Source organism: Lissotriton vulgaris, chromosome 8 (genome assembly GCF_964263255.1).
Source record: "Lissotriton vulgaris chromosome 8, aLisVul1.2, whole genome shotgun sequence".
Classification (NCBI taxonomy): Eukaryota; Metazoa; Chordata; class Amphibia; order Caudata; family Salamandridae; genus Lissotriton; species Lissotriton vulgaris.
Genome location: NC_141696.1, coordinates 359,679,093 through 359,706,262, shown reverse-complemented (window position 1 = coordinate 359,706,262; position 27,170 = coordinate 359,679,093). Strand labels below are relative to the sequence as shown.

Below are 27,170 nucleotides of genomic sequence, written 5' to 3'. Positions count from 1 at the left end.
CGGTAACCATTGGAACCCAGTCATGTCTCAGTGTCGAATATAGAGTGCCTCGTGGGGGCTCAGAATGACGTTTAGTATGCCTCATGGTCAAATAGACTCTGCAATATGCAAACAAAAACAAACCTGAAACCAAGAACAAAGTCATAACAAAATCCCCAACTATCCACCCTCCTCCCCTCCCAACCCCCCTCCCTGCAGACATCAAACTCTCGCCTCCCCAACTCGGCAGAGTGCCTGTCGCCCTCCCAACCATTAGTGGGGTGTGTGGAGAGCCTTGTGAGCCCTCGCCCGAGGTCTATGAGAGTACATCCATTATATTACATAAATCTGAACGTTTTAAGGCAGTCTTGTACATATTACATTAAACTAGAATAGAACCTGATGGTGGTCTCCCCGGCGCCCGAACCAGAGGAGGGGAGACAGCAAGAGCAGTTTTTCAACATCATCAGGGTGAGTCCGAGGCATCCGAAGAGCGTCACTGGTCATCCTGAGTGTTATGTTATGTTAAAAAAATTTGTAGGGCGCAGCTAACACCATTAGGTTTCTTGGCTTCTTGAGTTCCATCGTTAAACAAGTCTTGACTTCCGAGTATCTGGTCCTGGCCTGAGAGGTCAGTTGAGGCTCGACGACGATTTGAGGACTCCTTTGATGCCAGCCTTCGATCTAGTCTCAGAACTCCTCAGGAGATATGAAGAACCATGTCTTTCCCTCTGATTCAACTCGCAGTTTAGCGGGAAAGAGCATGGCGTATTAAATATTCTTGGCTCTCAAAGCCTTCTTGACCTCAAGAAAACTTCTCCTCCGCGCTTGTACTTTCAGCGTGAAGTCAGGGAATATCGTAATCTGGGCATTTTCTAGCTTCAGGGGTGGACCCGCTCGTGCCGCCTGGAGGATGATATCCTGGTCTCTGAAGTTGAAGACTCGGGCAATTATAGGGCGAGGAGTAGCCCCCAGTTTCTGCCTACCCCCCCGGGACTCTGTGCTCCCGCTCAATTGAAAAATAGTTAGATAGGTTTATGGGTTGGAGATGCTTTAGGAGTCCATTTTGCGCAGGTCTGCACGCAATAAGGTGACCGAGTCTATACGGGTCTCTAAAGAGGAGCGAACGCCAGCTATCGCCTCCATCACGTCTTCCAGCGTGGGCGACTTAGCTGCAGGTGGGGGAGTCGCGCTTTTAGGGTCCACGTCTGTGTTGGCCTCTTTAACAAGCTCTCATGGGGCTCTAAGGGAGATGACAATCTGCCTCTGTGTGGATGGCCTATTACCCTTGGTGCCAGCCATCTTGTGGGTCAACTGGTACCTCTGAGTTGAGGTCACTGTCCAGAACGCTGATTATGGCCAGGGAGTGGAGCAGTATCACCACCGTGGAATGGCCAATCAATCACCACCCAGACCAAAGTGCAATCAGAATAAGTATAGGTCTTGAGTTGTAGACCTGCGATGCTGTGGAGAGGCTCCTGGGATCGGATACACTGCTGCCAAGCGCCAAGATGCAGAGTTGATATTCACCGGGAAAGGGGCAGAAAGCAGCTCTACCCAGTCGTCGCCCACAGGCCAGGAAACCAGATTCAGGGTCCAGAGCACGTCGCCCCGGTGTTCAGGCGAGCCCCCAGAGGCGGGCAGGGGACCAGCGGGCCAGGACAAAGAGCCGCTATTCACAAGTGCCCCAGGGGGGTGTCGCCGTCTCAGGCCTGAGAAGGGCGCTCCAAATCGTCATAGAGGGGGGTGGGCCAATGCCAGCAGAATATTCACAAGGGCCACGCAGGAGTGGCCAGCCGCTAAGTGCAATCAGCGTATTCAGGTACCGGCGATAGAACAGGCCAGTCGAAGTAGGGGGGTTCCTGCAGGCCTTGGTACAGACACCACACAGAAAGAATTCAGGGCGCTGCGTGGCGTCCACAGAAGCTCCACCACCTCCCGTCCGGCCTCGGGGGCCCCGGAGACTCAGGATATGCCGGATAGACAACAGGGGGATCACCAAGTAGGGAGGCCGGCACAGGGCACCTCAGAGCTGCTTTGCGAGCGCTGTTTTTGCCCGATAGCCAGGGCGTCTCATTAAATGTCCCATAGAGAGCCCCCACCACTCTCAACTCATCGCGGGGCCTCTATTCGAATCACGGGGACCCCCGGAGTTGTAGTAAGGCAACAAGGACACCTTCAGCGAGACCCGGAGGCGCAGGGTATTAATGTTCATAGAAGGCCGTCTGTAGGCCCAGGAGCCGGGGTGTTGCCTACTCGCACCCAGGTACGCTGAATCGCAGCAGCAGTCTTACTTCGCGTGTTCAGACGCGGGATCGTCACCGGAGAGCAAATCTGCCACAGGGCTCAGGACAAACAGCAGGGACGTCCCGGGCGGGAGCAGCAAGAGCGGGGGCGTCCAGGGAGGGACGGTGAGTCGACATACAAACAGTCCGCCTTTAGGCTCCGGGCTTAGGCACCATAAACGCCACCATTTTGTCCGCTCTCCAGGAAGGACACTCCAGAGCCAGCTCAGCGCGCTCCGCGTCTCCGACCCTCCGGCGCCGCACCAGAACATAGACCACCAGCGGACGGCAGGAACCCTCCGATTATAGGGGGGGGGGGTTTCCAGAGCAAAAAACAGAACAGATTGGCGGATTTTCTCGGGCGAGGGCCGGGAGCCGCTTCAACATGCGACCATTCCCTTCGGCTGCAGGCCACGCCCCCCTGGTCCTTACTTTCTTGATGTGCGCACCAATTGAGCCGCTGCACAATTTCCCTCTATGGTTACTCACTATCAAAACTACTTTTTTGGTGGCAATCACCTTTGCCAGGAGGGTGAGTGAACTGCAGGCACTGTCATCACAGCCTCCTTACCTGACCGCCTTTCTGGACAAAGTGCTGCTCTGAACTAGGGCATCTTTTCTGCCCAAGATTGTAACACCGTTCCATCTGGGGCAGCCTGTTACTCTGCACCTCCGCACCCTTCTAAATAAGAGGAGCATCTCCAACGTCTTGACCCAAAAAGAGCGATATCATTCTACCTGGATCGCACCAAAGAGTTCCAGGAGGATGTCCAACTGTTTATAGGGTACGTGGGAGCAAAGAAGGGACATGCTGTTCAAAAGAGAACCATCTCATGTTGGGTTATCCTCTGTATTAAAATATGTTACTACTTGGCAAAGAAGCAGCCTCCTGAAGGCCTTAGGGCCCATTCCACCAGGGCGACAGCAGCCACCACAGCACTCCAGCGTGGTGTTCCAATTACTTATATGTGCCAAGCGGCCACAAGGGCGTCTCTACACGCATTCGCCAGACACTATTGCCTGGAGTCTCAGGTTCCCAGCGAGGACCTGTTTGGCTGCTCTGTTCTTTCTGGTCTAAAGCTTTTCCACAGTTTCTACATCCAGGGAAGTTATTGCTTGGGGATCTGCACCTCAAAATGGTTCTAGGTATTTTTGTCCAGTGGCATGTGCCTTGGGTAGATCTTTTTGTCTCCTTAAAGAACACTCATTGACAATTTTTGTCCTTTATGAGACTGGCCAGTTGTACATATTCCGGTACTTTCTGGTGCTTCCTTGGGTCCTGAAGGTCAGGAGGGACCAAACTCAGCTCACCCTGATAACCCCAGATCTGACTCAGAGGGTCTGGTACTTAGATTTTCTGAGTCTGGGCAACTGTACCCTCTTGTACTACTTTGGAAGGATCAGATCTATCAATAACAGGGCAAGGTCTTAAACCTAAACCTGCACAAACTGCACGTCCATGCATCATGATTGAGCAGAAACAGCTAGGCAGAATCGATCTGCGTTGAGAAGTAGTAGATGTCCTCCTGTCACTGCCCGTCCTCAAAGTTGATCTATTCAGTACATTAGACAACGTTTGTGGCCTGGTGCGAGAACCATTATGTCCATTCGTTTTAGTCTAAACTTTCCGATGTTTTTGGGTTTGTCCTGTATTTTGCTTGGCAGTGTTTTGCTGTGGCCATTGTTAAAGGATTATTTGTCAGCCCCTTTAGCCTTTCTACATTTACCAGATCTGCACGCTTTAAGTCACCTGTTGTAATGAGCTGTTTGAAAGTGCTTACTTGTGTTTCCTCCTGTCCCTTTTGTTATGCTGCAGTGGGATCTTATCTTGGGTCTTTCCCTCTTCATATGCACACCTTTTCAACATACAAGCAGCTGTTATTTGAGGTTCCTGATCCTCTTCCTCATTGCAGTTACTTCTGCGTCCAGTGTTTGGGAACTGCAGTGCTCTGGCAGTGCAGTCAATTGTATACCCATACCTTCTTTCCAGACAAGCTGCTACTTCAGACTGTGACATGGTTTCTGCCAAAGGTTGTGTCTCTTTCAATATGGATAAGTCCTTCTCACTCTATGCTTTGTTCTTTGCTTTATCCCTTCACTAGGAGAGCGCTTAGTTTCTATGATGGTCGGACTAGGAACCACTGAGTGAATGACCAAACTTTTATGAGGTTCCCTGGTGCTTAGAAGAGAAAGGCAGTTCAGAAAGATTTCCCTTTGTGTAAAAGAAAAACATACTATCCTGTGCCAAGAAAGAGTCTCCTGAGGTTCTTTGGGCTGGTTTTGCTTGAGCTTCAGCATTGGCCACAGGCATGGGTGTCCCTTCATTCCTTCACCTGGCTTTACAACAATGATTCTCAGGTCCGCATGGAGGCCCATTTTTACTCACTCTGTCTTGCTGGATTTCATGGTATGGCGTCCACTCCTCAGACCCTCCACCTTTTTGTAGGTACGCTTTGGTATTTTTTCAAAAGGTGAGGAAATGATGGATAGGATTATCCATCACAAGAACAAGTTACTTCCCTTCGGTAGTTGTCTTTATGGTGGATATTCTAACCACAGATTCCTCGCCGACCTGCTGTCCGTGTTTTGTGGAATGGCCTCCTAGGTGTAAATGCGTATCTAACCTAGCCTTCTGCACACTTTCATGGTTCTCATCTTAATACTTGCCATCTAATGGTGTGGAATATCTGTTCTAAACTCACATCAGCTGGCAGGGGTGGTGCCTATAAACAGCTTGGTGCCATCACATACGGTCAAGGAAGACCTCTTCGTCACAAAAGATGGGGGAAATTAAACTCCAGTCAAAAGAATAACCCAGACAATCCAGTGTTCCCCCAATCCCCCAGAAAAAAACCGTCACTGACATGTGAGCATCTTTTATGAAGCCACTACCCTTCTAGTGTAGCCACAGGGCTCAGTTCAAGAGACCAGGTAGCAGTGATTAAACACTGCTGTTAAACACATCTGCATCCATTCTGAAGCACAGGTACTTGTTAATGTAAGTAATGAGCAGGAGCAGCTTCAAAATCAGATTACATCTTTCTGGTAAGAATATCACTGCATCAGTCCAAGAGTTTCCCCCTACTCCTTCACTCAGTATAGAGTTGTTTTTTTCTTAGATACCTGCCAATAACTACAGTTCATTTGCTTCACTCTAAAAGACCCTCAGAAACATTTTGTGGCCATTTTACAACGTTCTTCTTTAAATTTTGTTCCAGTGTGCTTCAGTTTACACATTGTCCTGCTATTCAGACCCCTTTCCTACTAAGTGGACCTTGTTTCAAGAGACGGTTAAATATTTTCCATTTGCGGAAACCTGCCACTACTAGCTCTGGTGAGAAACAAATTTACAATTCAATTTCTGTTTTGTTGCAGTGGTGCTTTCACACCCATAGAGAAAAACTATAGAAGACACACATTTCTCAAGAAATGGACTGAACTACGTTAGTAGCCGGATATGGTCCCTGCCTTTTCTTTGCCAAAGGAGCGTAACGGTAGCTTATTAATAATCTTTCCACAAGAGATTTTCCAACAACACTGGAATGGCATTGCTCCACTAGCTAAAGCAGCTAATGAATAGGTTGCTCCAATCATAGTTAATTTTCCTGTTCAACTGATGCTCCAGGCGATATAAAAAGGATGGGAATTGCAGGCTGCAAGTCATCCTCTCCCATCTCCATTCCTTGTGGTAGGTTTGGTGACTACATTTATTCTACAATTCTTACAATGTACGTACCTATAGTAACGCACTTTATGGTGAATATTAAACATAATCATAGATTTCTCACCTTTTGAATTCCCCCAGGCACCAGACTGGAAACCACAAGATGTTCTAGTAATTGCTCCCACGTGCCGGAAGTCTTCCTCCCCAAAAGTAGATAAAAACTATATCACAATAGCTCCTCATCCTCTCATGACCAGAAATGCAGGTGGTCTAAGGAATGGTTGTTGTGAACCTCAAATTCTGTACCAGCATTTGGAACTATGCAGCAGATGCGGTTGCATCTTACAGGAGCAATAGCCTACCCAATAGAGGCTTTTCATGAAGCCTTGCTGGCCTATTTTGTATTTGTTACCTTTATCACTTCCTTCAGAACCCCTACTGTTCCTTTTGGGCTGGGAGACATTGAGGTGTACCAGAGACTCCTATCCTGTCTTTTAGTTAGAAGTAGGGTGATACCACTACCTTAATTTGTTTGTTTGTCTCTTTGCCTCCAAAGGCAGGAAGGTGGCTGAATAGGTTGGACCACCTAAGGGTGCTTGAACTCTGTTTTCACTGAACAGGGCTCTTGGGGTTTTATAGCAACCCTTTTATCAGTGTATGGGATGAAGTGGGGCATGACTCTAAAGTAAGCAAACCATTTCTAATTGGATTTCTTACTCTACAGTATTGTTACCAATTGTAAATAAGGCTCTGACCTTAAGGGTTGCATGCTCACTCTACAAGGGACGAAGGCGGGACGTCAGCTTTTCTACATGGTGTTCTAATTCAAAAAGCCTGTATACCAGTAACTTGATTCTCCGTGCGTAATTTCACAGGAAATTGTTGTTCTAATGGATATTCTGACAAGATTCTTCACCTTTGAATGTTCCTTAGGCACCAGACTGGATCTGGAAACTTTTTCAAAGCAATGCTGCTTGGCAACACTTGCTGGTTGACATAGGCACCGTTCAGCCCATGAAGTGATGGAGAAGAGCTGCGTATAAGGTCCACCCCTGCGCACCAATGTCATTGTCTTTCTTCCCGTGCTTTCGGATGCGGATCTGAAGAACCGCTCCCAATTATTTTTGCTCACTCTCAAAATAAACTCCAGTGAGCAAAGGAACAGTGTCCATCCTCCTTCTAAAACTACAGGCTTCAAAGATGGTGTGACTAAAGTAAACCAATGTTGATTGTGGGCCCACATAAGGAGTGTCTTAAGTGTTTGGACTTTGAGCAAGACTCCCAAGTTACATGCCCTCACACCAGTCGCGACTCTCATGACTCGCGGGTGGGGGTGAGGGGGGGAGGGAGGTTAATATTTTGTACAAAACGTACCATACCGGGTCCCACCCGCCTCCGCTCCTGGCCGGGTCCCATGTTTTCTTGCTGCTTTCCGGTTCTCTTGTCTCCGGCAGGAACATAAAGCAAGCAGCCTCCCTCCCCTCCCCTAAGCCAATCACAGCGCTGCAATGGCAGCGTTGTGATTGGTGGGGACAGCGCCCAGCCGGGCACCTATGGCGAGGACATTTTCTCTATGTAGGCTGCTACATTGAGAAAATGCAGAGTGCGCATGACTGGTTTGGTCGGCCCCAGACGGACGACCAAACAGTCAGGGCCCACAGCATTGGGCAAGCCACTCCTCCCCGACCCTCCCACCCCAACCAGGCATACCCTTCTGCTTTCTCACAGCGCGAGAAGCAGAAACTGTAGCAGGGTTTCCGTTCTCCCGCAGAACTGTGCACAGAGATCTAGAACCTGGGTGAGTTAGGGAGACCCAAAACTCACCTTTGTTTCAGAAATCTCCTTACCAAGCTAGCTACAGTGTCTCATCGGTAGTAATAACTTCCCAATGACTTAGACAATCCAGAACATGAACTTAGGGAACCTCAGGTATCGTGGAACACATGAACACTCTTTCGTTATATAATCATTACAAACCGAAACTGGGAGGCAAAGAACACCCGTACAAGTTTGAAATGTTTATTTTTCAATGCAACATTCTCAAACGCAGTATCTTGTATAATATCAACATACATATTATAAAAATCAGAGTTAGCAGCATAGTCACTAATCCATAATAAGCAAAAGGTGATAGTATGTTATGATGCAAAAATCTATAGAATTCTGTATCACCTATATTTCGCGCACCCTATTCAGTATATTATATTATATCTAAGAAGGTCTCATTTGGGTTCTAGCAGGGCGGGCCCATACCTCTAATTCTCAGTAGGAGTCGATCACATCAACAGCTACCAGCTCTCTGCATGCGAAGCATCAAGTGTGTTGATTCATTCCCTGTAACTCTATCTTAAACCCGCGTAGAGCCTAATGTTGGCAGCAACATTATTTGTGTTATGCCTAACGTGGTGCGAGGATCAGGCCTTCAGCAACCTTGTGTTAGGTTATTCTTAGAGGGTGCAGTTCTCAGTGTGCAGACAGTTGTACCAAGTGTACCAAGCACAATTGATATCGGAGCAATAACATATTATTCTCAAATAAATCACATCTTTCGTCTAGGTTGAAAGCTATCATAACAATTAGGTGTCGTGTGCAAACTGAAGCCGAAAGAAAATATGGCGTTTAAACATTTAATAAGCTCATGCTAACTTAACACAATATATAGAAACGTAGTAACCATATGACAAAACATAAAATGGTATTTACACCAAAAATGTTTTATGCTTCTGCTTCTTGCACTGCCAGATGTCAGTGGGGCGACGCTCCTCCACCCTAATGGAGGAGCTGCCCCTGCCTCACACACACCCAAAGGCAATCTGAAACCACAAAACTGTACATTGCTGAACACAGGGCTATGTTATGGGCCTTGCATAAGTCTCATTACCACTCCTAGTCATGGGCCCAGCCCCATGACGTGTCTTGTTTGAGGCCGAAGTCCAATCGCAAACATCAAAAGATGAGTAGGACTCAACCATATCCTGCCACTCTTTTGGCGAGGTCCTAATTCTGATAAATGCTGATATCTAAAAGAGACACGTTAGTGATAGATTCCTTACCTTAAAATTCCTTACCTTAGAATATCCCCAGGCATCAGACTGGATCCGGAATTTTTTTGCGTATCAGTACCCATGCGCATCGGTAGGCGTTGTCCGCGGCTCCTGGGTGTCGTCGGCGCCGTGATGACGTCGTCGGAGTACTTGGACGCCGCCTCCACGTGCTGACGTCAGTTCTTCTTTTTTCCGCGCCAGCTAGCGCAGATCTGGAAAAAGTTGTACCCAAGTCACTTTTTGAGATCCTTTTTGATCAATTTTTCAAAGTCTACAAACTCCGAAGGTGCCAGTAGGGATGCCCGGGTTCAAGCCCTGCGCCGACTGCAAACGACTGATGTCGGTTACCGACCCCTATCGCCGGTGCCTGCACTGTTTGGGCCTGGACCACGACGACAAGTCCTGCTCCGACTGCCGGGCCCTGACGTCTAAGGCTAGGCGGGAGCGGTCCCGTAAGCGACTCGAGCTTTGGCAGTCTGCCCCGCGCCGCTCAAGGTCCCGGTCCGAAAGGAGGTAGAGGGACCGGTTGCGGGCCGGAGCCAACACAGTTCCGGGAGTCGTCATCGGTCTTTGGGCTCGAAGTCCTCAGGTAAGAGGCACAAGAAGTTGAAGAGACACCATCGCTCTTCTGACTCCCCCAGACGCTCGCGCGACGCGGCCGGGGGTTCGGGCTGGAGCCTCAGGTGTCGCGGCCTGCCCCACACCCGCCGGTCCCTGGGCAGGACGTGACGCTGGGGGAGATTGCTGACTTCCTCATGGCCATGAGGTCGCTCGCTCCTCCGTCGGGTTCCACGGCGCCTTCGGGCCAAGCAGCTCCGACTGGGTCCTCACGCGGGCTGGGTGCTTCGGCACTGGCGCCGTCGGGTACTTCGGACCGACGCCACAGGGCCCCACTGGGTCCGGTTCCAGACCCGGGTTGTCGCCGGTCGACCTCACGACCTCGCTGGCGTCGGCCCCACGTGTGTCGCCCCGGCGCCGTCCCTGGACGACGTCATCCCTGGTCCTGCCCTTGATTGGGGTACGGTGCCGGTGCGGCGCCGCTCGGCGCCTTATCGGACGCCGCTGGGAGATTTTTATTTCAATGACCCAGGCCCATTTTTTGAGCCCGAGTACCAGGTAATGGGTGATGAGGAGAATTGGGAGGGGTCTGAGGACCCTCTGGCACGTGAGTGTCAGTCTTCTGCGGACTGGACAGGAGAGCTTGGGGAGGCCAGTGGTCTGGACACTTCGCCCGACACTGGTTTTGTCTCCCCTCCTAGCGTGGCTACGGAGGAGGGGGCTGCTTGTAGCGTGGTGCTGATGAGGGCGGCCAAGGCCCCTGGGCCTTGAGCTCCCCATCGCGGCCGTGAGGACTAACCTCCTCATTGAGGTCCTTAAACTGCAGTCAAGCTCGGCCAAGCCTCTGCTGCCGTTTAATGAGGCCTTGTCAGACGTTTTTTTGGGCACTTGGTCCAGGCCCGCCACAGGGCAGCCTGTGGATAGGAACGTGGCCAGACGCCACTGCCCGCCCTTGAGTGACCCTTGCTTTCTGTCTACCTACCCCACCCCTGAGAGCCTGGTTATTCAGGCCTCCAATTCCCAGACTGCATTCCCGTCGGCTCCCCCGACCGGGAAACAAAGAGGTCCGAGAATTACGGGAATAATATTTTCTCCTCCCTAAGTTTGGGATTGCGGTCAGTTAATACCGCATGCCTCTTGGGCCGCTACACCCACTCTCTGTGGGACACGGTCACGGCCGTGCTACCAGAATGCCCGTTGGAGGTACGGGCTAAACACGGCCAAGCCCTGGTGGAGTGCCGGGATGCGGCACGGTATTCCATCAGGTGTGGGCTGGACACTACCGACTCTGGGCAGAGCGATGGCAACGACGGTGGCAATACGTCGTCACGCCTGGTTGAGGTCCCGCTATTTCTCGGCCGATGTCCAAAACACACTTATGGACATGCCGTTCGATGGCCGTCGCCTCTTTGGCGACAAGGCAGACCATGCGCTTGAGCGCTTTAACTACTCCAGGGCTACGGCCAAGTCCTTGAGCCTCTCGGCCCCGCACCAGCAAACGGGTGCCTTTTGCTCCTTAGGAAGGGGCGCCCCCACACATGCCGCCAGCCACGCACCGGAGACTACCATCCAACGCGGTGGCGGACGTGGAAATCGCCGTAGCGGTGGTCTGGGTCCATGGCGAGGCCAGTCCACACCTACCCCTGCAGCATCCGCCTCAAAACCCTCCTAGTCCGTGCTTTCAGGCCCATGTGACGCCGGTGGGGGGCAGGGTTCGCCATCACCACCACCACTGGAGCACTGTCACATGGGACAGGTGGGTGCTGCAAATCGTCCGAAGGGGCTACTCCCTCCCCTTCGAGGCGTCCCCTCCAGCCATGCGACTGCAGTGCCACCGCGTGTCGGGGGATCACTTGACAATACTGCAGGAGGAAGTTACTGCCCTCCCTGCCAAGGGGGCCATCGAGCGCGTTCCTGGGCCAGAAGTAGGGTGTGGTTGTTACTCCCACTACTTTCTGGTACCCAAGAAGGGCAAAGGGGGCCTACGCCCTTTCTTGGACCTACAGAACGTCAACGGCTTCCTCCGGAAGGAGAAGTTCAAGATGCTGACTTTGGCTCAGGTCTTAGCTGCCCTGGACCTGGGAGACTGGATGGTAGCGTTGGGCTTGCAGGACGCTTATTTTCACATCCCCATCCTGCCGGCCCGCCGGCGTTACCTGCGGTTCATGGTAGGCCACGAGCACTTTAAGTTTACCGTGCCCCCCTTCGGCCTTACCAGTACCCCACGGGTGTTCACGAAAGTGATGGCGGTGGTCGCAGCTCATCTGCGCAGGTTAGAGGTTTCAGTCTTTCCCTACCTCGACGACTGGTTGTTGAAGGCGGGCTCGCCCCAGGCAGTCGTCGGCCACCTCCGGACGACGGCAGACCTCTTGCACCAGCTGGGGTTCTCCATCAATGTGCCGAAGTCATACCTGTGTCCCTCTCAGAAGCTCCTCTTCATCGGAGCGGTTCTGGACTCGGCGCAGTTTCGGGTTTATCCTCCTGAACAGCGGGTGCGAGATATTCAGGCTCTGATTCCAATCTTTCAGACTTTTTCACGGGTCTCGGTCAGGTTGACGCTGCGGCTTCTGTGGCTGATGGCCTCCTGCCTCCTTCTGGTGCATTTGCAGTGGGACCTAAAGTTTCAGTGGGCCAAGCATCAGGGCAACTTGTCCGACCATGTCTTGATCTCGGAGGGCGCTGCAAGACAGTTGCAGTGGTGGCTCACGGACCGCGATTGGGTCAGCGGCAGATCCCTCTCCTTACCCCTACCGGAGCACATAGTTGTGACGGAGGCGTCCCTCCAGGGCTGGGTAGGCCACATGGGAGAGCCGGAGATCAGAGGCCTCTGGTCTCCGGCGGAGTCCCAGATCCATATCAAGCTTTTGGAGCTGCAGGCGATTTGTCTAGCACTGAAGGCATTCCTCCCCTCTGTCCGGGGGAGTGTAGTGCAAGTGTTCACGGACAACACCACCGCCAATCTGGTATTGCAACAAACAGGGCGGGGTGGGGTCGTGGACCCTCTGCCGGGAGGCTCTGCTCCTCTGGCAGTGGCTGGAACATCAGGGAGTGACCCTGGTGGTTCAACACCTGGCAGGTTCTCTGAACGCCAGGGCGGACGAACTCAGCTGCCGGTGCATGATGGATCACGAATGGCGTCTGAACTCGGACGTGGCGCAAGGTCTCTTTCTGCAGTGGGGAGAGCCTTGGTTAGATCTTTCGCCACCGAAGAGAACGCGCAATGTCATCAGTTCTGACCGTTGGAATTTCCAAGGCGGCACTCGCTCGGAGACGCTTTTCATCGCGAGTGGAGTTGCGGTCTTTTGTAAGCCTTTCCGCCTATACCACTTCTGCCCAGAGTGCTGAAGAAGATCAGGCGCGACCGGGCCCAGGTTATCCTTGTGGCTCCGGACTGGGCACGAAGATATTGGTATCCAGAGCTACTCAGCATGTCTTTCGATCCCCCGATTCGTCTGCCTCTTCAGGAGGACCTTTTGTCGCAGCAACAGGGGACGGTCCTCCACCCGAACCTGTCCAGTCTCCAGCTACAAGCCTGGAGATTGACCGGAGACAGTTGAGGCCATTTGAGTTGCCTCCTGAAGTCTGTAATGTCATTCTGGCAGCCAGGCGTCCCTCCATGAAATCGGTATGCACCTGCAGGTGGACGAAATTTGTGGCATGGTGCACAGCAAAGGCTGTGGATCCACTCTCTGCCCCCCTTTCTTTTTTTTTTTTTTTTTTTTTATTGTAAGACATGTATTTAACACAGATTAGGAGATCAGATACACTGCGTCTCGCCAACAACCCGGAGGCAGGCCGCAATAAAATTACAACTGCAAAGCAACAGTACATCGGTGTGAAATGGGGACGTACCCCCGGATGTTCGACACATTGCATAATTGAACGCAAATATAATGACACTTATTCAAGCAGTGCAACCATAGCGCGGTTAGTGGCCTTACATTTTATCTGTGCTGTAGCCCGTCAATTAAACATGTAGGGTCTGAGGCCTTCCCAAAGCTGGTATCCGAACATAGCTCGTGAAGTCAGCCGATTAACAGCATACGACTAACAGCACAGTTTACTCCCAACTAGTCCAAATGGACAAAAGTAAAGCCTGAACAACAAACAACGGTGCATTTGAGAAAAACCATTCATTCGGTACATACGCACATGTGGGGCAGTGCGCCTACGCGCCAGATATCTACTGACTAGAGTCTAGAAACCCTGTGGGAGTAGAGTGCTTCCGCGCCAGGTCTCTAGCCCAGGGATCCAGGGCGGTGGGGGAGGAGAGGGGGGGCTGTAAGATCCAACGGCCTTGGGGGATGTGGAGGAATGTAGTAACCACTGGTGGCGGAGTGCTGCACTAGCCGAGGAATCGGAGCTAGTCTCATCTCACAGCGCACATCCAGTCTGCACTAGGCACAAGTGTACCATCCCCACAACTGCCCTTTCGTCGCTCAACCCATATCATCTGACACATCTACATCCTCTGCACCAACAGTCGCATCAGAGCCCTCCTGTTCTCTAGTCCAGCATAAGAAGGGTTCCCATATATCATTTGGCCTGGAAGCAGTTGGCATTGTTTCCCAATATGTGGTCAATTGTGCATGTCCGTACGTGACGTCCCTTATCCAATCAGTATATAATGGAAGGACTCTCTTGCCCCAGTGTAACGATAATTGGCGTTTCGCATACAGGAGGAGTAGCGCATGCAGCTTTCTATCACCTGGGTCAGTGTCTCTGACATATCCCAGCAGGCCCAGGAGCTGTGTTGGTGCATCCGTTCTATTTAAAATCTGGTTAATGGCATTGAAGACATCAGACCAGTATTTGGTCAACTGGGGACAGCTCCACGCCACATGAAGGAAGGACGCATCCGACCCTCCACACTTCCAGCAATTTGCATCCTCACGTATACCCATGCGGTGTAGCAATGCCGGTGTGCGGTAGTACCGGTGCAGAAACTTGAAGTGGATTAGCCTCAAGCGGTAGTTGGGAGATAGGGCCGTGAGTTGTGCACAGCAATAACCCCACACGTCATCAGTCAATTGGTCCCCCAGGTCCGCACCCCAAGTTTGTCTAGCCTTGGATGTTGCTATCGGGGCCTGCTCCTGCATACAATTATACAGTCTGGACATTAGTTTTTTGGGGGAAGGCCTGGATAGGAGATTGTTAAGGGCTTCCAGCGCCGGCGGTTCGTCTGGGAATTGGGGTCCTAATTTCTTACAGGATTCACGAAGGGAGTGGTACAGCAGCGTATCCGCAAAGGAGTCAGGTACGTCATCCTCACTTGCTGACAACTCCAGGAAAACACCCTCAGGGTATAGATCCGCAAATGTATGCAGTCTGTTCCCCCGGATCGTGAGATTGCCGCCTCTGGTACTCAGGCAGGGCAACAATGGGTTGCCTCGTAGGGGGATGGCAGGTGCATAAAGTAAGGGGAGGCCCGCTCTGGTCTGCAATTCTCGGCAGGACCATCGTATCATCTCCACCGTGTCCACATCCCTGGAGGGACGCTTAACTTTACCATAAAGCGCCACACGAAGTGGTAGTGGAGCAGCCATCGCGAGTTCCACCGCTACGTGTGGTTGATAAGGGGTGGGGAAGGCCCAGAAGTGTAGAAACTGCGCCTGAGCGCACAGGACGTAGAGCTTAAAATCGGGAGCTCCTAGGCCTCCCTGCCGTAACGGGAGCGTGAGAAGATCCCAGGATACTCTCGCCTGTCTCCCGGCCCAAACCAGCTGTAGCAGCAGGGATCGGACTCTCGCATGGAAGTGCGTAGTCATAGGTAGTGGAACATTAACAAACAGATATAGGAATTTGGGGAGCACCACCATTTTCACCAATGCTATACGCGCCACCAGAGATAGGGGCAATTTACTCCAGATCTCAATTTTCCTCTCAAGCCAGTCCACTGCTCTACCAAAATTAAGAGACCACAGTTCCTGTGTATCCCGACTTATCCAGATTCCCAAGTATTTAACCGCGTCAGTTTCCCAACGCAGGGGGTAGTCTGGTGACGGCCTACATGTCTCGTCAGTGAGGGGGAATGCAACAGATTTCGTCCAGTTTATGGACACTCCCGCCAGGCCTTCGAAGCGTACAAATTCGCGGAGCAGCAAGTTCATGTTATCTTCGGGATTTCCGACATACAAGGTGACATCATCCGCGTATAGCGAAATTAGTAAACTTCGCGAGCTGAAGCCGATTCCCCTTGCAGTGTGGTGTTGCCTTATTCTGGCCGCAAGCGGCTCCATTGCGATGGCAAACAGGAGAGGGGACAGCGGGCAGCCCTGTCTGGTCCCTCTAGAGATCCCAAAGGGTTTGGAGACCAGGCCATTGACACTGACTCTGGCCCTAGGCGCACTGTACAGGAGTTTAATTAGGGTAATGAAGTTATGACTGAATCCCATCCGCTCTAGAACCCTGAATAGATAAGGCCACTCCAAAGAATCGAACGCCTTAGTGGCGTCGAGGAACACCACTGCCGCCCGTACAGAGGGGTGCAAGTAGTGTAGGACTGAAAATATGGTCCTCAAATTATGGGATGTGGCACGACCAGGGATGAATCCGGATTGATCAGGGAGTGCAATAATTGGCAGCATTGGCTGCAATTTATCTGCAATGATTTTGGCATAGATCTTAGCGTCCACGTTGATCAGGGAGAGGGGCCTGTAGGAGTCTAGGAACAGTTCATTTTTTTCGGGCTTCAAAAGCGTGATAATTAAAGCCTCGTGCATGGAGTCAGGAAGGTAGTTCAGTTCAAGGGCCTCGACGAACACCGAGTGCAATTACGGCGCCAGTTCTTCCGCATATGTTTTATAGAAGGTCGTTGTTAGACCATCAGGGCCGGGAGCCTTGCCAGCCGGCATACTTTTTATCACCTGCATGACATCCTGAACAGTTACTGGGAGGTCCATATACTGTCTATGGTTATTATTGAACCAAACTAAGGCTATGGAGTCCAAAAAACTTTCCAGGGACGCTGGGATCTCGGGTTGCCTGGTGGTGTATAGAGACGTGTAGAACTCTGTGAAGGCTTTCAGAACAGCCTCCTGCCCAAGAACCAGGGATCCCTCAGTGTCGTGTATAGCGTGTATATAATGCGATTGCGTGCGGGGGGCTATCAATCTGGCCAGGGTTCTGCTGGGCCTGTCTCCTTCGCCATATCTACGGGCTTCTGCTCGTTTACCGAGGAAACGCACCTCTCGCTCCGCCTCCTCGTTAAAGGCAAGCAGTTTAGTCTTGTATTCCCCCGCCATTCGCAAGGACGGGTCTCGGCAAAAGGCCTCGTCTAGGTCCCTCAGTTCCCGTTCCAGTTGGGCCAGGGTTCCACGGATAGACCTTAACACCCCCGCCTGCCGAGCTATGCATTGCCCCCGTATCACTGCCTTAAAGGCGTCCCATTCAATGGCTTCTGATGAAACTGAACCTGTATTTTCAGCAAAGTAGGTAATTATGTCTCCCCTGATCTCCTCAACAAATACCGGATCTGACAGGACATGTGGGGGTAGGCGCCATGTAAATTCCCTATGTATGGCATCAGGTAGGCACAGCTGCAACATGCATGGAGCATGATCAGATAGGGACCTAGCCTGGATTTCGACCGCCTCCACCCATGTTGCCACCTCAGGCGATACCAGCCAGAAATCCAACCTAGACCAAGCAGACTGATGACACGTGATGCAGGTACCCAATGTCTCCCCAGGATGTCTAATCCTCCACACGTCAGCCAGCCTCCCCTCCTCCATAATGTCTAGGACAGCCTGTCTAGATCTGGCATGTGTGGGTCTACCCACTCCCTTTCGGTCCAGGACATCATTCAGCACAACATTGAAATCACCTCCCATAACCACCGAATGACAATCTAGCAATGCAATTCGTGCCCATAAATCTCGAAAAAAGTCTGGATCATCGACATTCGGACCGTATATAGCAGTCAACACAATCGGGCGCCCCAGCAAGGTTCCCAGTAAGATGACATACCTCCCATCCTTATCCTGCACACATTTTTGCTCTCTCCAGTCCAGTCCTCTGCGTACTAGAATAGCCACCCCCCTTGCATAATTCGAATAGATAGAAGAGTACACCATTGACCATCTAGTATTACGAAGCCGAGGCGAAGGAATTGAATTTAGGTGCGTTTCCTGCAGGAAGCAAATGTCCACTCCATGCCGGATCAGCGTACTGTGCATCAGGCGTGCTTTTTTGTAGTCCCCCAGGCCCCTAATGTTCCAAGTCCATAATTTAACCCCCCCCATTATAAATGTACAAACAGTATGGCAGTCCACCCATCCACACTCTTTCCCCGGTTTTACCAAATCCAGCTTGCAGCACACACCTTGTCCCTGTGCTCGAAAAAGTAGTAATTAAGCAGTTCTCAGTGCACCAATACAAAGCTTCAAACAACAACTCCTGGAACTTCCCCTGCCACCCTCCTCCCTCACCAACCCCCCAATCAGGTCGTGATAAACCCCTTAAGAACTCACGCATGGCGCGGTATTGAACCAAACCAAGAAACAAAGGGATACACCCCATGGGGACATGGTGCACCCAGCATTCACCCCCGTGTTAGCGGGGTGGCTACATTTTAGTAGTAAGTCTCCGTGTCCTCATCCCCACACCCCCCCCCCCCCGAGTCGACCACCTCCACCTCAGGTATAGCCGTGTAAGGGTCAAGGTCAGGGCAAACCCAAATGGACAGTGTCTGGCGTAGCCGAGTCTTACCCCATCTGTAGTCCATTGTAAATGTGCCAGCAGACTGTATAGGATCAATTCGCCTAGTCATTGTCGCTGAGTTGCTCGGTCGTCTCCTCTAGTCGGGGGGATTTCCGTCTGGCCCCCGGGCCAGCAATGTGTTTAGCAGATTTGAGCGCGGATTTCGCGTCCGTGAAGAAGTGCGCGTCGTTGTCATGGAACACCTTCAGCCTCGCAGGATATAGTAGGGAATACTGCACACCAGACTGCATCAGTTCCTTCTTGGCCGGTATAAATTCCTTTCGAGCCGCCTGCACTAAGGGGGTGAAATCAGGGTAAAAGGAGATGTTATTACCTTTGTGCGTGATCTTGCCTTTCTCTCTAGCTAGCCTCAGAATCAGATCCCTGTCCCCGGTAATTCAATAGCTTGGCAAGGATTGGACGCGGCGGTGCACCCACCGGCGGTTTTTTCCCAAGCGACCTGTGAGCCCTCTCAACCGTGAAGACCGGCGATAGGGCCGGATCAAAGAGTTCATGAAGGAGGTCAGTCACGAAGGCCTCCATCTTACCAGTGTTCGCCGTCTCTGGAATGCCCGTAATGCGCACGTTTGACCTTCGGGAGCGCGCTTCCAAATCATCTGACTTTGCGCGCAGGTTGTCAAGTTCTTTCTCCAGATTTGTGATATGTTTCTTGGCTTGCGTTTGAAATTCGCAGCATTCAGTCTGTCTGTTTTCCAAACAGTCCAACCTGGTCTCGTGCGCGCCCACCTTGGATTTGACTGCTTCTAGTTGTTCTGACATGGCATCCAGTTTACTGTCTATGCTCTTCAAGCTTGACCGGACCTCCATGATAAGTGCTCCAAAATCAATGTCCATTGGTGCACCTTGTGACGACGGTTCTCCACCAGCCGTGTCGGGTGTAGGGTTCTTGGGTGGTCTCTTATTGTCGAAGCTGATTTTGGATTGCTTAGCTTCATTCTTCCCCCCCATAATGGCGGCAATTTATATGTAGTTTGCGTCCCTCTGAGGCAAGTCTCGAAAATGTCCAGCAACGTGCGTGTCCTCTGACGTAGTGTACTCCAGCAAGAAGGAACACTATGGGACGAGCTATCACGCACCTCCCAAGCACAGCTCCCCACCAGAGTCACCCCGCCGGGTGCACTCAGCTCTAGGTGCAACCAATCAACGAAATGACGGCAGCGTCGGTCTGACTGTGCTTTTCAAAGTTTGGCTCCGAAACCAGCTATGGATAGTCCCATCTCACAGGGTCGAGACCTCAACCTGTGGCTCCCGTTTTCCCCGTGTCATCGGGCTCGGAGCGTGTGAGTGCGTGGGTAATCGGCGGTGTGCCCGAGGCGCCCTCCTGCTGCACGCGTGCAAATGAAGGCGGTCCCCCGCACCTCCGTGAAAGCGACAGTGTCGTACCTTTTGCAGATCTAGAGTACCGCCCTGCGAGTCTGCTGTGCGAGGCCGGCCCCAGGTCTCCACGCCGGCCCCGCGCCGGTCCCAGGGAAATGGCGGCCCCCTACCAGGATCGTCGCTGGGCTCGCCTTCTTCGGAAGTGGACCCTCGTGTCCACGATCGTCAGCCTGCAGTCCGCCGGTCTCCTCCGGGCGTCTCAGAGGGTCGTCAGTGTGCGCCTCTCAGGCGGCTCCTCCGCCGCCGGTTCCCGCCTCTCCGATGAACGGATCCTCACAGACCTCCGATGCCGCGGCCCACAGTTGCATGCACAGCCAGACCCCAGCTCCACGGCCTCGCGGCCTCACCGGCATGCAGGTCGGACGGGCCGAGGTCGGCGATTTCTCCGCCGTCCGGTGGATTACACGCCCCAAACCTCAGCGACAGGAACGATGAGTGGAGTCGGTCAAATCCCCAGGGCGGACGGGGGTGCACACGAGCACAGAGAAGGATTATTAAAGGATTTCAAAACATAGCCGGCGGAGCCCTCTCACTGAGCGGCCATTTCGCAAGCCGGCTAGCCACGCCCCCCTCTGCCCCCCTTTCTGATGTTCTCCTCTTACTTTTTTCTCTTGCCCAGCAGGGCTCTGCTCTGGGCACTATCAAGGGCTACCTTTCTGCCCTTTCCGTCTTCTTAAGGCTACCTGATCAATCATCTTTGTTCAAGTCCCCCATTGTAAATAGGTTTTTGAAGGGCATCACACACATGTTCCCTCCTGTTCCATTCGTGATGCCCCAGTGGGACTTGAACCTTGTACTGACTTACCTGATGTGCACTCCATTTGAGCCACTTCATTACTGTCCTCTCCGCCTTCTTACTCTGAAGACTGCTTTCCTGGTTGCCATCACTTCTGCCAGGAGAGTGAGTGAGCTTCAGGCTCTTATTTCCAAACCTCCATTCCTTTCTGTCCATCCGGACAAGGTTGTTTTGCTGACAAGACCCTCTTTCCTGCCCAAGGTAGTCACAGCCTTCCACATCGGGCAGTCCATCACCTTGCCCACCTTCATTCCGCCTCCGCATCCCTCGAAAGAGGAAGAGAGGCCCTCTTATTATCTGGATCGCACACGCCAGTTCCGGGTGGATGACCAACTCTTTGTTGGTTAAGTGGACGCTAAGAAAGGACGGGCAGTGCACAAACGGACCATCTCTCAGTGGATCATGTTGTGTATTCAGGCATTCTACTCCTTAGCTAAAAAGGAACCCCCTGTTGGGCTGAGGGCTCATTCCACTCGGGCTACTGGATGGCTTTTTTGGCCGTTCCGTCCTCCAGGACTTTCTGGTGTGATTATTTGTTCGTAGACCCACCACCGGGGTTGGTATTGCTGGGGTATCTATTCTAAGGTAAGGAATCTATCACTAACGTGTCTCTTTCAGATGCACAAGTTACTACTTGTGTAACGATATATCTGTAAGAGACATTAGTTGGTGATAGATTCCTTACCGACCCACCCATCCTCCCCGTTCTGCCAACCGATATCTAGGGTTAAGGTCATCCCGGCCCTAGTTTCATGGCACCAGTGTTGATTTTTATCATGGCTCTGAGTTCTGGCGCGGAAAAGCTGTGTAAGAACTGACGTCAGCACGCGGCGGCGGTGTCTAAGTACTCCGACGTCATCACGGCGCCCACGATGCCGACGACGGACGTGGAACTGCGGACGACGCCTTCCGACGCGCATGGATACTGCTACGCAAAAAATTTCCGGATCCAGTCTGACGCCTGGGGATATTCTAAGGTAAGGAATTCTAAAGTAAGGAATCTATCACTAACTGATGCCTCTTACAGATATATCGTTACACAAGTAGTAACTTGTGCATTGCAAGAGGAGTGTACCAACTCCGATTTCTAAGCCAGAACTGACATCTGTTGCACCCCGACCGAAGTAGTGTTCTGAGTCCGCTATGGTGCCCTGAGCCTAAACCTAGAGTTCTACTATGGCAGAGGCTCTATTGGCATATTGGCTTCGACTCAACCAATGGCAAGCTTCGACAAGAGCTTGCCACCTTTTGGAGAAGACTGTCTGGGGATGGGCATGATTTAAGACTCTATATGATGATGGCAGTCTTTGCATGGACTTAAAGGAGGCTTGATTCGTCCTTTGATACAGGGTTGAATTTGCCTTTTTAGCTCCCAGTGGAAGAGAGCACTTCCTTTGCTGTGGTAATTAGACAAGAGGCTGAACTCCTGGACCTACATCTGCCTTCAATTGAAGTAAAGGCAAATATTATTGAAAATGTTTTGCAACTGGGCCTGCCTTATCTGAGCCTTTGCTTACATTCAAGTGAAGCCCTTACTGACACCTTAATGGGCCTTTGCTCTATGCCATGTTCTTGTCTGCCAGTGAATAGGCAGGTGGCTAGGTACCATAGACCTGCTCCTGGCGACCTGCTCCTACTCCAGAGAGTCTGGTGTTCAAGGCTTCTACCTTAAAGTTGAATGTCAATTCATTCCCTTCGACCCCCTGGACAGGGAGTAGAAGAGGATTGATGAGTTTGAGAAAGAAATGTTCTTTTCTTCTACCCTAGCATTGAGATCAGTTAATGCGGTTTGTTTATTGGGACAGAATATGCACGTCCCCTGGGACAGGACCACAAAAACTTAGACCCAAACTGGCTCAGACCATTTAAGAATGCCAAGATGTGGCCAAATATGTTTTGTGCTAGCCATAATACTACTCATTGTCTGGGGTGAGTGGCTGGCACCATTACGATGCTCTTTCACCATGCATGAGTCCAATCCATAGGATTTTCAGGAGATTTACAGGCCTCCGTTATGGATATGCCTTTCGATTGGTCATGCCCATTTGTCAACAAAGCCAATTCTGCCCTAGAAATTCTTTAAGGAGAGGAGGGCCACAGCATGCTCTTGCTCTTTTGGCCCATGCCAAACAGTTTCCTTAGCAGTGTAGGAATTTACGGGGCAACTCCACATGGCTGCTATACAGACAGCTGCAGTCTTCCCAGTCCCTACTGCAGTTACCTCAATCTTTCGTTGCTCTTGATGGGGATCTTGTTGGCAACATGCAGGTCACCATGGCCATTAGTCCTTCCAGTTCCCCTCCCTTGTGGTGATAGATTCCTAGACACTTTAGCTTGCCATTAGTGGCACTCAACCAACCTGTGGAAGGCACAGTCTAGCACTCTCTTCCAGGTTGGCCATCCACTAAATCCGAGAGATGGGCCCAGCAGATCGTTTAGCATGGCTACGTCATTCTATTTCTTTCTACCCTGCCTCAACTTCCTCCCACATCAGAACAATTGTCAAAGGAGGAACTGTCCGTTCTAGTGCAAGAGGTGCAAGTTTACTATCCAAAGGAGTCGTTGAGAAGGTTTAGCACTGTGAAATAGGGATAGGTTGATTCTCTTGCTATTTCCTTATGTCGAAGAAGGATGGAGGGCTTCAGCCTATGTTAGATCTTTGTCCTCTGAATTGCTTCATGCACAGCGACAAATAAAAAAGCTGATGTTGGTCTAGGTTCTCTCTGCCCTGGATCTGTGTGACAGGTTGGTATGTTTGGACCTGCAAGATGTGTTTTTTCATATCTCCTTCTTATCGTCTCTCAGATATTACCTGCAGGTTAGTATAAGCCAAGAGCACTTTCAGTTTGCCATTCTCCCCTTCAGCCTTGCCAGTGCCTCTAGGGCAGCCACAAAAATGACAGTAGACGCCGCCCTTCGTTGGGGGTCAGGGTACCAGTTTTCCCCAACCTCAACAACTGGCTATTGAAGGCGGGTTCGCCGTTGTCCGTAGTAGATCACCTTCAGATGAAGGCGAACCTCCTGACATCAATGAGCCAAAGATGCACCTTACTCCCTCACAGAGATGTTCTTTTATAGAGCTGTCTTGGACATGATACAGGTCAGGGCATTCCCTACATTGCGATAAGTATAGGGCATTCAAGCTGTGATGTCTGTGATTCTGGATCTCGTTGAGAGCAGCTCTACGGTTACTTGGCCTATTAGCCTCCTGCATCCTGCTTGTCAACTGCACCAGGTGGCATACATGTGCTTTACAAATTCCACTGGGGCCTGCACCAAGGCAACTTATCAGATGCCATCTACGTTTGGGAGGTGAATGCATGCAATCTGCAGTCGTGACTGCTTGACTGCAATGGTACTTGCCGCAGACCCCATTCCTTGTCCCGTCCAGAGTTAATGGTTGTGACCGATGCATCACTGCTGGGTTAGAGAGGTCGTCTGTGGGATTCCAAGATCAGAGTACTCTGGTCTTTGACAGAAACCCAGCTCCATATCAACTGTTGGAGGTGCGGCTCATTTGGCTGATGCTGAAGGCCTTTCTTCCATCTAGGGAAGGCTGGTACAGGTGCTCAAGGACAACACCACCACCACTGCAGCAAGCAGGACAGGATGGCACCCTTTGTTAAGAGGCTTCACACTTAAAAAGTAGTTTGGCGCATCAAGGCATCTCCCTGGTAATAAACCACTGATGGGATCCTTGAACGCCAGGAATTACTAGCTTAGCTGGTGGCGCCTGGCAGCTCACAAACCGTATCTGCATCCCACTACATGCACAAGTCATCTTTCGACAGTAGGGGAGGGGTTATTACTAGCTGCATCTTTTTACCAGCGTCTAATCACAGTGTCAAAATATTTGTGTTGGAGTTCCTGCAAAAACTCTTGCTAGGAAACTCATTCCAGGTCAAGTAGATCACAAGACTCCTGTATTCCTTCCCACTTATGCCTTTCTTGCCCAGAGTTCTTAAGTAGATCAGGAACAACCTAATCCAAGTTATTCTAGTGGCTCAGGATAATGCTAGGAGAGTGTGGTATTGACAACTTGTGGGCATGAGTGTCTGCCCTGATCAAGTTAACACTTGGAGAGGATATTCTGTTGCCGCAGCAGAGCGGGATTCCATTCCATACCTGCACAATCTACACCTTCAGCCGTGGAGGTTGAGCAGTGTCTGTTGACTGCATTAGATCTACCACCTGATGTCAATGTCATCCTTGCTGCAAGGCATCTGTATGCAGATTTCACTTCTGCCAGGCACTGTAACATATCTATGGACTGGTGTGTAGTCCGCGAGAGTGACCTTTTACAAGCTACACTTTTTGATGCTTTATTTTTTGTTTAGCCTTTGACCCAGCAAAACCTTGCAGTGGGCACTATTGTTAGGTCTTTCAGACGTTTTGAACTTTCCGGACCAACCTTCCTTGTTTAGATCATCTGTTAGGATGCAGTTTATTAAAGGTGATTCGTTCCACTTTTTGAGTAACATATGACAGAGGGGTTTGTGCATTAATTACTCTTACCCCACGTAGTTCACACTAACAAAGATATACTTCATGAAGCCTTTTTATAGAGTGAGCACCCACCAAATACCTGTCCTGAGAAGGCCCCTAAAGGTCATGGGATTCAAATGTATCAATACCACCACCTAGGCTCTAAGATGATCTGTAATCCAATACATTGGGGTACATACAGGACCTTATAACATCTAGTGCCGGTTGCTAGATAGAAAATTTCTAGGCCCAGTCTGGCTCCAGGAGAGAAGGTTCATGTAAGAAATTTGCTATAGCTGAAGCCTCCTTCAGAAAGAATGTTGCTACAGCTCTGTGATTTATTTTTTTATTCATTGTGGCTATTGGTTTGTGATGTGCATTAATTGAATTGCAAGCTTTATCAGCAGTTGAACAAGTTCTTCTTGGACAATTTAGTTATCAGAACGAATCACTTAAACCTGGTCTTTCTCGAGTTCCATTTCAGTTAAAAACCTATTTTTTAAAAAAAAGACAATGAGGCATTCATGACTAGTATAAAAGTATGAATTTATTATAACTACAAGAATATGTTATTCATATATTTTAAATTGTTACTGTTAACATTTCAATTCTTACCATTAAATATACTATGAAGAAATAACACAGTTTAAGATTGCCGGTTTTAATTCTGTGGTACAGGGCATTTTTTCTCAAAACGAATTGATATTGTTTAGCTTGCATGATTGTCCTCTACACTTGAACCGTAGATTGCTTCAGTAAAGATGCACATTATTTGTGGCACTCTTTCCCATGTTTGTTTTATGTTTTTGTGACATTATAGGTTTTTATTAAAAGATGGGCAACTTTGGCTGTGCGCTCCACAGGCGAAGCAAATCTGGAAATGTCTAGCAGAAAATGCAGTTTATCTTTGTGATCGTGAAGCCTGTTTCAAGTGGTATTCTAAACTGATGGGGGATGAGCCTGACTTGGATCCAGATATAAACAAGGACTTCTTTGAAAATAATGTGCTGCAACTTGATCCTTCTTTATTGACTGAAAATGGAATGAAATGCTTTGAGCGTTTTTTTAAAGCTGTGAACTGTCGAGAAGGAAAACTGGTGGCCAAAAAACGAGCCTACATGATGGATGACTTGGAGTTGATAGGTCTAGATTACCTCTGGAGGGTAAGTGAGTTGTGTGTTGTTTTTTACAACCGTTGGTAAAAAAAAGTCTGAACTGCTGCATTTTAAAAGTTTAGACTATTCCAGTAGTGAATTGTGGTGATTCATTTTATTATGTTGTGATTTGCGAATGTCTTTCTTCATTTCCTCAAAGCATTGAGAGCTGTGACACTGTAGTCGTGGTCAAGTGTCCTCTTTAAATTAGTAAGTGCTGTTGAAATTATGACTCCTTGATGTTCTACTGTTTTTTTAATGCCAAGCGATCAGTGAAAAGACACAATTCTGGTATAGTCTGGCTATTAAGCACCTGTCTTTGGCAGGAACAGATTCAGCTGGGCTTATACTTCACACAGAAGAGCCATTTTCAGGCCTTGTTTACTCTATCATTAAATCTTTAATACATTCACATGCTTGAATTACCCAGTCTTCTTCTGTCTGGGTATCTTCAGTAGAAATGTTAAATCAATATTGTTGGAATGCAGATGTTAAACTTATTACTTTCAACTCCGTGTTTGACCTGCTAGGCAGCTAAATAAGGGAGAAGGTTCAAAGAGTGCTTCCTTTCTAGATTTTCTTCTGTGCATAAAGTGAATGTAGGATGGAGATTCTCCAAGATTTTAATGACAATAAAATCTGGATATCTTTTAAAGACTAGGAGGCTTGCGCTCTGCATCACATATGTTATTCACCACTCTGCAGCTTTTCAAAGGACATCCAAACATTAGAACTATGAAATGATCGCACAATGGTATTAGAACAGTGGTTAAACGCTACACTCCCTGCAACAAAGCATAAAAATATTTGTTCAAAAATAAAACTAATGCATACATAGTCTTAGTAAGTTTGAAACTGTTAACTTAAAATTCCAGAATATACATTCTAAATTTCCATTTTAAATTACACACCTCCCCCAGGAGAGGCTGAAGGGACAATGCTACTCTTTATTAAATAGAAACAAAGCTGACTTGTCCAAGTTTACTATGAAACCCAATCTCAAGAGAGTTGACCGTGTCATTGGCAAATGATCTTCCCGTTCCGACCTGCTCCCTTGCTACAAAAGAATATTGTTCAGATGTATTATGAGTCTTATACCCCTCTGTC

General features: G+C 50.0%; 1 protein-coding gene across 4 annotated transcripts in view; it reads left to right on the top strand.

Moving 5' to 3' along the window:
• USP9X (ubiquitin specific peptidase 9 X-linked) overlaps nucleotides 1-27,170 on the top strand; it is a 1,749,911-nt gene that overhangs the window by 632,178 nt on the left and 1,090,563 nt on the right. For all 4 annotated transcript variants that reach the window (XM_086934127.1, XM_086934125.1, XM_086934124.1 and 1 more), the window contains one exon: nucleotides 25,730-26,072. In XM_086934127.1, the coding sequence (XP_086790253.1) occupies nucleotides 25,730-26,072 (343 nt within the window). The remainder of the gene's footprint in view (nucleotides 1-25,729; nucleotides 26,073-27,170) is intronic.